We start from the raw sequence: 10727 nt of genomic DNA on the forward strand, positions 1-10727 counted from the left end.
TGAGATGCTCCGGACTAAAGAACTGGTGGGAACGGTAAGGTCAGATCATAGACAATTCAGAGCCACTGTCTTCTTCCATCAGTATCTGGATTCCTGTGGTATAAACTGAGAAATCAGGATAATACAGCATGGAGGGCAGCAGTCAGTTTACACTGAGGGTCTCTTTATTTCTGACCATTCGTTTACAACCATCTACCCAGGGATAACTCCAACACGTGGGTCCCAAGACTCAATCCACCTCCAGAAATTTAGGTTCATATTTCTGACTCTATAAGACACATGTCCCCAAAAGACCTATTACCTGTCAGAGTTAACTTTTCCCTCTGCAATCCTGCACCCTCCCTTAATCACTTTCTCTTCTCCATTCACATTGAGCAGATGTCTGAAACCATGGGTCTGTTTTCCCTTTACGATTCAACTATGTCCTAGATATCAGTTTCCAAGTGCTCAGAAGAAAGCTTTTGACAGATGCACCCAAGTAGTTAGGGGGATTTCAGCGGTATACGATGGGCTGGGGATGAGAGAATGTGTTATCTCCACAGTGCAGACAGGGGCTGGAACTAATCCAAATGATCCTGGGACGTCCTAAGACTCTCAGAATCTCAAACAGTTCAGCCCGACACTGTGCAAGTCTCCCAGGTTGGAGGATTCGCTGAGAGCTGTAACTCTCCTGAGGGACAGGATACAGCTCTTGACTTAAACTGGGCAGCCCGGAGGTGTGTCGCAGCAGCTTCTCCATGACGGCCATGGAGATGAGGTTTCCCCGCAGGCTAAAGAACATGAGCTGGGAGCAGCGGCTCAGGGGCGGCAGGATGGTCTCGAGGTGAGAGTCCATGATCCCACATTGCTCTAAATACAGTTCCTGGAGGGTGGCTGCAACTTTCTCCAACAGAACCGGGAGGAGCTCAGGACTCGAGTAGGTCAGGGTGATGCCACTCAGATCCAGGCCCTTTAGCTGACTGATGTTCGGACACTGGGACAGATGGCTCAAGTCTGAATCCGAAAGGAGGCAGTGAGTTATTGCAAGGTTGTCCAAGGGGGTTGTCAGACACCTGGGGAGAAACAGAGCAATTAGGTCTCGGAAACCGAGGTGGAAGTTGACCTCAAGTAGGGAGACAAGTGATTTGCCCAGCCCCAAGGTTAGTCTGATCATCTGATAACGATCAATACCCAGAATGCCCAGTCTCATTTTAACCTGAGTCCTTTCACCTTCCTGTGTGACTGAGTCAAGTTGAGAGCTCTCTTTCCTCATCAGTCAAGCAGAGAAAAACTTATTACACTTCTTATGAGGATGAACGAAGATAACAGAGTACACTAGAACACACTCAGGGGAGAGCCTGACACCTTGTCTCAGTAAAGAGTGGGCATCACTTAATTTTAATAGTAAGATACATACATAAAATGCTTCCTACTCAGGTTTCCTTCAGCCCACGTTTGGGCCACAGGCACGCATATCTCAGGCCAGGTAAGGCTTCTGGGTGATGTGCATAGTGGACCCACCAGGGCAAGATCTCAGGACATCAATTGAGGTTGCCAGTCTGCAGGGGCTCAGTTACATTCCTGCATCATCTGCAAACCATCTACCAGTTTTTATTCTGCTTTAGGCTCCTGACCTATTACCAGCATCTCCAGAATCACGCATTATCCATATATTAATTACCTTTTCAGGAGGAAAAAACAACCTTTTGCAAACAGGGAATTTGAGATAGGCTCATTGTGGTCACAACACTGGTGAGCACAGAGCTTCCATTTAGAAATGCTCAGGCCTGATGGAGTTTTCCTTCTTCAATGCCCCCTTCCCTTAGTTATTTTCTTAATTCATCTAAACCAAGCTATCTCTTCCTAAAGAAGAAATCATATACCCACACCACTAGATCCTAACCCCTAGTCCATAGCTTCCTAGCAGGGTGTCCCTTTCTAGAGGCTCTATCCCAGTTTGGGCCCCTACCTTGATTTGCGTGGTTATGTGATACCACAGTTCAGGATAGAGAAGCAAAAGGGACAGTGCTTTGGATATTCTAGTGTTGTGTTCGCTGTTACCTGAACAATGGTGCACACTCACCTGAGCATCTGGTCCAGGCATCCTTCAAGGAAGGAGTGAGATTCCAGATGGAGATCCCGGAGGTGGTGCAGCCTGAGGAACTGAGAGGTAATTTGGACAACGTGCTGCTGTTCCTGCCCCCCAAGTGCAGACATGTGGATGTTGGAGAGAAGGAGTCTCTGCACTTTATTCATCTGGCCCAGGAGAGGAGCAAACACGGCCAGGGTGGACAGATGCCAGGTGCAGTTCACTTGCACCTCCTGGATGCAGTCCAACTGTACCATACTCAGGACCTTCATAATATTTTCCATGGGAAATGAAAGAATCCTCAGCTTCTTACAGCACAGGTGTATGGAAGCTTTTCTCTGCTCTACCCACCTGATGAGGTAGGTGAGGAATCCATCCAAGGTCCTTTCCTTGAGATGAAGTTCTATGAATACCTCCAAGGGAGCCCTGGGCTGTTTTGCCCTTGACCTGTCCTCAGCCACTTGTGCCATCAGTGAGCTTGAACACCCATGGACCCTGTATCCAGACCACATTCTCCAGAAGTCCTGGCTGGTATTTCTTAAATCCAGCACCCGCAGCCTGCACCTCCTGTGGGGAAACAGCAGATTGGCAGCGATGGCTTAAGATCCACACATAATGAAACCACAGTCTCAGCATTTAGGCAGCACTCAGACTCCCCACCCAAGCTTTTACTTCTCATCCCTGACATCACCTGCTGTCTTGCCCTCTTCTTCCCTCTCTGCCTCACATTCCTCCATCTCCTTTCCCCTTCCATCCTTCCTGGCTCTCTACACCTATTACCCTTACGCATCCCTGGCTGAGACATGTACTTTCAGGCTCCTCTGCATCTTAGGCACTCATACACTGCTGGAAGGCGTTTCCCCAAATGAGCTCAGCAATGGCCAAGTCTCTGTGTCTCTTCATTGGCATCATCGAAGCCTCTGTTCCATCCCTTGTCCATCCACTCTCCTGACTTCAGCTTTCTCTTCAGAGCTGCCCAAAACCTTACTAGGCTCCCTTGATCAGACTCACCTGGGATGATCCTTCTGTGCAAGCAGGATATCAAGCCCATCCAACACTGCTTGTAAGGTTCCCAGATGAGGCATCTTCATCAGGCCCCCCAGAGGCAGGCGGACAAAAGGCCAGGCTTGCACCATGGCCTTCAGGGTCTCGCTGCATCTCCCATAGAAGGCCTCCATGAACACTGGGGGGAAGAGCTCTGTGGGCAGATCCTTCAGAGCCGTGATGGTCGAGGCCTCATCCCTAAGCAAGCTCATTCCCGCCAGGTCCAGGAGTCTCAGGGGGTTCTGCACACTCATCGTGACTCTGCTCCTAAAAGAATCCTGTGGAAACTTTCAGGGAACAAGGAATCTTTCTCAGGTTAAGCATGAGCACCCCCTACTCGGTCTCCCCACCCTTCAGAAGAACCAACTCAGAGCCAAAGTCACTGCTCTGGCAGTGGGGGAAGAGCCTCAGTTTAGCAGAATTCCACTCTGGGCTCAGTGGGCCCAAAGCCATAGCTTTGCCCTTGTGGGCACCAGAACAAGCTTCTCACAAGTACCAAGGAGGAAGAAACCCACCCACTCGTCCATCCATTTCCATTCACTGCTTTGCTCAATTAGGTTGCACTGGGAAGTGGGTACCATGAGCCTGAAGGCTGACCCCGGTCTTTTTGGGGGAAACCTTTCAGACCGCCACTTAGGGCCCTAAAACTATGGGAATAGGAGCATCTTGTGGCCCAACACAGTCTCCAATCTCAGTTTCCACAGTTAACTGCACTGGGAAAGATGAAGCAGATATGCCTAAAGTGAGTGCCATTTGTGCAAACTAAATCTTTTTCTTTTTTTTTTTTTTAATCTTTTGGCTGCACCACAAGGCATAGGGATCTTAGTTCCCCAACCAGGGATTGAACCTGTGCCCCCTGCATTGGGGGTGTGGAGTCTTAACCACTGGACCACCAGGGAAGTCCCTGTGCAAACTAAAGCTTTTTAATGTAAAAAAATAAAATTCCAAACAGATGTTTTCATTAAAAAATAAAATCTGGTTAGTTAAGAGATTTTTAAATGATATAAACCAAAGTACAAGTCAAGGTGTTTGGGATTAAGGCAAAATTACACTTAGAGGCAAAATCAAAGCCTTACATCTGTACATCTGAAAAGAAAGAAAATCTCCCTGCCATCCATAGCTACATGCCATCATTCAAAACCTGCTGGCCATAGATAAGATGAGAGTGTCTTTAGCTGAGGTCTGTAACTTACCAGCTCTGATGTGGCAGGGTGCTCAGACCTCAGATCCGGTGGAGAACCCAGGCAGTGACTCCAGAGAAAGAAGTTTCTGCATATCTTCTTTGGTGCCTGAGGCTTTTATAGGCCTTTTTAATCACATCTTCCCCCTTTGCAACTACTACCATCCAATCAGAAAGCGATGCCTGATTGGATTCCAGACTGTCCATCAGGTTAATCCTGATTGGATCTTTGCCTATAACCAATGAATTGATTGAATGATTGAATTGATTGAATCTGATATTCATTCAGGAGGGAATAAATGGGGGGAGGGGATTCAAGGACTCAATCATTGATTCACTGCACAAACACTGATTGAGTTTTACTAATAGGGTCAGTTATAGCCAAGGGTGTGTGACAGGGAAGAGATTATTGGTTCCTGACATTGAAAAGATAAAACAAAACTTGAAAGCATCATTGTTGGGGAATCTTTGGCCAGATCAACTTAATCAAAATGTCCCACAATTAAAGCGACTTTAAAAACACATTGGGGTCATTCCCAAAGGTAACAACATAAACTCCTATCTGTATCAAGTTGTCACTTAGATTTTACATCAGAAACATAGCAGACCATGAGCCTATTCAGGGAGCAAGGGAAATGCAATTGGAGATGTTCATGACCCCCCAGGCTAAAGTCAGGGCTCCTCTGAAAGAAGTCAGGTCAAAATCACAATAAGGAGGAAGGGTGGGGACTGAGCAGTGTGGAGTAGGCCATTCCTAAAGGCACCCTTTGAATGACCCAAACAGTGTGAAATATTTTTTTTTCTCTTGGGGAAGAGGGAGACTAAATGACTTTTCTCTTGGTGGAGTTTAGCAATTAAAAAGGGAAACAGTGTCATGTTTGGGGTGTTTCCTTACAGAAGGATGGGATCAGCACAGCAAACTGGCATGAAAAGATTAAATATGAGAATGTGAGCAGAGGGAGAGGCTGGGAGCCCTGGGAAGTCAGACATTTCCAAGACTGAGAGCCACTGAGGGTGGGCACTGTGGGCTGTTCGGGAACTTGGATACAAGGAGAGACATGAACATGGATAAGGTGCACCAAACCCTGTCCTCATTGTGGTGACTGCTACTAGTAAACATTTTCTTTTAGGTTCTTCCCACAGAGGACGCTCCCCAATGGCAATTAGCCACAGCCTTTTTCCAGGACATCTGGCAGCTGAACCACCACCCCATTGGCTCCTGTCCAAGTTTATGTTGATAATTACTATTTCCTCAAAATTAAGAAAGTTCAACACAAGTTCTGATCAAAGTGACACCATTAGGCACAGAAAGAAAATTTTGTTCTCCTATTAAGCACTGTTCAAACATACCAACACCTTTCCCTACAAAATTCAGAAGCTATATTTGGTGTTTAATGATCTGCCACAGTCAGGGATGACTCCCGCCTTGGGTTTCATCACATGGAGATTTTTTTGCAGTTTCAGGATGCAAAGAAAGTGTGACCCTCCCTCCACCCCTAAGAGTTCTTCTTGCCTTCCTTTCCTCCATTCACTGTGATATCCAGGTAATTCAATTATAAAACTGCCAAAGAAGGCTAGGAGTTTTGAAGAGTGTTCTCCACCTTGGAATCTTTCCAGAAGATTCCTTTCACCACATTTCTGCTATGGGTATGAATAGCCTTTGCATAAAATTGGGGTAAACTGGATTGTACTCAATAGACATTTTAACTCCCAGGCCACCAAACCCCTTTATTAATAAGCTGCAATAGAGTGAGATTAGTAACAATGATAATCATAAACCTCTCTGTTTAACGTGGTGAGCAACGGTGTCAGCACTTTTTATCCACTACCTCGATTAACCTTCACAGGAAATGAAAGGTTCACTGCTCTTTTCCCGTTTTTAGGCTGGTGGATTCAGGTGTGGGCTTGGGATAGAAACCTGCCCACTTCCACACTGTGAATAATTGGTAGATTCCCTCAGGTGACAGGTACAGAAGGCCCCCCGAGTTGTCAGACAACCTAAGTGGTAGGAAGGACTGACTGACAGACTTCAGGTTATGTCAGTGTAAATGGGCAAATAGCAGAGTCCAAGCCGGGGATGTCTCTATAGGATCACAGCTTCTGTGAGATCCAAGGAGCTATGAGGGGTCAAAGTGTTGGAATGTTCTAGAAAAAAGCCCAGACCTCTCCCTTCCCCCTGGGTAGAGTGTAACCACCTCTGTCCACCTCCACTCAGAGCCTGTTTGCTCAGGGGACACACTGAGCATCGAGGAGGAGGGTGCACAGGTGCATAGAGGTGCCGTCCTTCTCGCCCAATTCTGGGCCCAGCAGGACTCCCAGGGTCAGGTGAGGAGCCTGGATTTCGCATTTCTACCCTGTCTTGATTCCCTGTCTTCATGACCTCATTTGCAGCCCAGGTCAGAGCAGCCCTCTGAACCCATCAGGGGCACGTCCTGTCCTGCTTTTCCAGTCACAGGATCTCAAGTGAGATTCCAAAACATTGCTCCAGGGTCTTTGTTCAGGGGGTTAGAATGTTTCTGTGCATCCGGTTCCCTTTCCAGGATGAAGCAACTCGGCAGTCCTCTCTTTCTGCAGCCCACCAACATCACCTCTTCTAGAAACTGGAGCCTGGCTACAATGCTGGGACACCCTTCCACTGGGATCAGCAGAAATGCAGGAATTCTGCTTTAATTCCTCTGAGTTATTTTGGAGTTTATGACTAACCCCAAGGCATAGAGTTCCCCACTGCTCCTCTGGATCCATTGAGGCACCCAGGAATGCTGGGGGGAGACCCCTCCCAGGTTACAGAAGAAGATCTAGACTCTTCTGGTCTTCCTAGAGATGACAGCTGATGGGAGGCCCTGGGGACCAGTCCCCTGCAGAGGCTCTCCCCTCCGTGGCTCTCTTGTTCCAGCCCTTGAGCTGATAAAGTTCTCCTCAAGTCCAGTAAGTCTTTTTTCTCTCCCAACTCAGATCCCTTCTTGCCCTGAGATGTCTTGTCCTCTGCGCCTTTTTAAAAGTTCAGGTCTCTGTGTTGGCCTTCCTTGCCCCCTCTAGTTCTCAGCAGGCTCTGGTTCCACTCTAGATCCACTAATATCTTGCTATAAACAAGGAGCTGTTGCTCTTTCTTCCTCATCAATAAAGTTTTGATGAGAACATTACCCTGGGTCCAGGCAATTAATCCCGAGGGACAGGTTTGTAGAGACATGGTGGGTGGGGAGGATGTCTGGGACCCTCTCCAGGAGGGATTGGACCATAGGGACTGAAGGAAGGAAGAGGGAGAGGGCAGAGAATTTCCAGAGGAGCTGCTGTAGGGCCCAGAATGAGGGGGGAAAAGAGAAATGGCAGCTGAGCGGGAGACCATGTCCTCAGCACTCACAGGGCTGTGTCCCTTCAAGACTGGGGACTTGTGTCTGAGCCCATTGGGAGCACTGAGGGCCAGTGCTTGGGGCTGGGAGTTCCCAAGAGACTGGATTTGCTTGGCCTGACCTGCCTTAGGCTCCAGTGGCTGCCCCTACGCCCAGCCCAAAGTCACAGGGTCTGCCCAATGGGCAGTCTGGAGAGAGAGGGTAAACAGCATCCATTCTTGATGCAAAGATGACGAGCAAGTTAGGTGGGAAGTGGAGGGGCCCCGTCTTGGTATTTAGGCCAAGGAAAGGGATGCTCTTTGGAAATTTTGCCATTTAGCGTCGTCAGTCCACACAGCCGCCATACTTTGAGAATTGTGCTTTTCAGGAGGAAATGAGAAAGAAGGAGGTCTGACACTGTGTCTTTGTCATCCAAGTGACACCAGATTGTCTACTTTGACCCGTAGAAAGGTCATGGGAAATAAAAGTCAAACCAGGATCCATTGCTTGCCCAGCACAAATGAAGGAGGGGCGCAGGGACGACCTGCAGTGGCGTCAGGGGCACTGGCCTCCCGTGTGTGGGAAAACTCCTCTAATGACCGGGTGGAGGACAGCAGGAACCCATCGAGGTGGGGACTCCGTGGGCACTTTCACTAGGAAGTATCTAGCACACACGACACCCCCTAATACCCAATACTGCCTCCTCACTCCTTTCTACTTGATTCATTTACATGTACTTATTTATTCTTCATATAACTGAACATCTTTACCCTTCTCCCCATTCCCCCTGGCCGAGGGCCTGGCAACCACCATCCTATTCTCTGGTTCTGTGAAATTGTTCTTTTCTTTTTTGATTCTACATATAAAGATTCCATATAATAGTTGTCTTTTGGCAGGATTTCCTTCTTTTTATGGCTGAATAATATACCATTATGTACATATACCACCTTTTCTTTATTCATTCACCCATCAAAGGACATTTAGGTGTTTCCATACTGTGGCTATTGTGAATAATGCTGCAATAAACATGGGTGTTCAGTCATCTCTTCAAAAATCTAAGACACACACAGTGACTATAGTTAATAATATAATATTTATACTTGAAATTGCTGAGAGTAGATCTGAAGCATTCTCACTACACACACAAAAAGAATTAACTATTAGGTGATGAATGTCTTAATTATCCTGATCTTGGTAACCTTTTCACAATTCACACATAAGCCTCCATTGCTTGGCTTCTCCTGGGGTCTCACTGTGCTTGTGGGACTCCTGAACTTTCCCAATTAAACTTCTTTTTTTCTTGTGTTAATCTGTCTTATGTCAACTTGATTATTAGATCAGTTGAAGAAAGTAGAAGGTTAGAGGAATTATTCTTCCCCAACAATACTAAAAATGAATGTGCAAACTGAAACTACAACACAATCTTAATAATCAGTAGAAAAAATTATGATTATCTCCTGACTTCCCTGGTGGCGCAGTGGTTGAGAGTCCGCCTGCCGATGCAGGAGACACGGGTTCGTGCCCCGGTCCAGGAAGATCCCACAGGCTGCGGAGCGGCTGGGCCCGTGAGCCATGGCTGCTGAGCCTGCGCATCCGGAGCCTGTGCTCCGCAACGGGAGAGGCCACAACAGTGAGAGGCCCGTGTACTGCAAAAAAAAATTAAGAACACTTTTGCTGTGATTATAAATATACAGATAAATAAAAACTAGTAAACTACCATTGACTTAGCACACTGTAATTTAAGATGTTGAGAATTAAAGTGTTTTATTTCCTTGTGAGAAACTTATCAGGAGTAGTGTGAGCAGTGGCTGCCTCCTTCTCATAACTGATGACAGGACATCTGCATCTTTTCTATGCTTTGTAAATTGTCATCCTCCTTACTAAGTTGGTATCAGCCTCCCACATTTGATCCTTTGGACTTCCAATGTCATGAAATTCTCCCAGAGTTCTGTGAGTGTGAACTTTCTGACCAGTGTCACCTTGTCTGGAGCTTCTTCATTCTTTTCTTCACACACTTTCCTCTTTCCTGCATCTCTGGGAGATACGGGCTGTGAGCCTGAGAGGAACAGAGGCCATGGAGAGAGGGGATCCCTTGACTGGTTCAAGGTCACACATGGGAAAATGGAGGGAGAAGGGTCTGGATTTACCTGCATTTTATCCACATGAGGCGCCTCACCGGTGCAGGTTGGCTCCATTTGAAGGAGAAAGGTCCTGGATCAGCAAGTCCCTGGAACAGCAGATGGGAAACATTCCTAACAGTATTAATATGGTGTACCTGATCAAAGCTGGCTTCTGTTTCCCGGCAGAAACTCGGGACCGTGGGGATCAAGGACCAGATTGAGCAGGGAGTTGGGAGGAGTTTGTTCTCCTTGGGCTGGGAACCCAGGGGATCGGGGTAAGGTTTGAGGCCACACCCACTGGACTCTGGATCTCGGGAAGGGAGAGGATGAGACGCTGAGACCAGGACCCACAACAGGGCCTGCAGTGCAGGTGAGCCCTTTCCCTCTATCAGGTGCAGAGTCAGAGAACAGCTGGCTCTGGGTTCCTCACATATTCCTGTGTCCCTCCTCTAGAGAAGTCTCAGCTGCAGGACAGCTGCCCCTGTCCCTGTGCAGGAGAGGGCCCCAGCACCCACCCGGGTGCAAAGTCCATAGGGGACCAGAGGCGTTTGGCAGTGGGTGGGGGAGTGCGGGAGATGTTGTCTCCCTGGCGCTTTCCCCTCCCTTAAGTTCACGGCAGGTTTCCTCCCCTCCGAGTCCTCCTGGGATACTTGCACCTGGAAGTCAGGCAAGGGTCAGCCAAGGTCCAGTGTGGAGGAGAACTCTACTCAATATTCTTTCATAACCTATATGGGAAAAGAATCTGAAGAAGAATGGATGTATGTGTAACTGGATCACTTTGCTGTACGCCTGAAACTAGCACAACATTGTAAGTCAACCATACTCCAATATAAAATAAAAATTAAATTACCGAAAAAGATGAACTGCATAGTAATAAATTATGTCCCAATAAAGAGTTTATATTTTTTAAATAAGACACTTCACATTACTTTAAAAAATTTTTTTATCTATCTATTTATTTATAGTTTTGGAAAACATAACAACTTTTG

General features: G+C 47.2%; 1 protein-coding gene across 1 annotated transcript; it reads right to left on the reverse strand.

Annotated features, from left to right (window-relative positions):
• Positions 1-493: 493 nt before the first annotated feature.
• On the reverse strand, positions 494-3366 carry LOC113621471 (PRAME family member 12-like). Its single transcript, XM_027108299.1, has 3 exons — positions 3080-3366; positions 2063-2635; positions 494-1052 (listed from the first exon to the last, which is right to left on the reverse strand). Exons 1-3 carry the CDS (start codon positions 3364-3366, stop codon positions 494-496), a joined length of 1419 nt encoding a protein of 472 aa, XP_026964100.1.
• Positions 3367-10727: the final 7361 nt, after the last annotated feature.

The sequence above is a fragment of the Aethalodelphis obliquidens genome, unplaced genomic scaffold, assembly GCF_003676395.1.
Source record: "Aethalodelphis obliquidens isolate GAN/ISIS:26980383/991018 unplaced genomic scaffold, ASM367639v1 scaffold9, whole genome shotgun sequence".
NCBI lineage: Eukaryota > Metazoa > Chordata > Mammalia > Artiodactyla > Delphinidae > Aethalodelphis > Aethalodelphis obliquidens.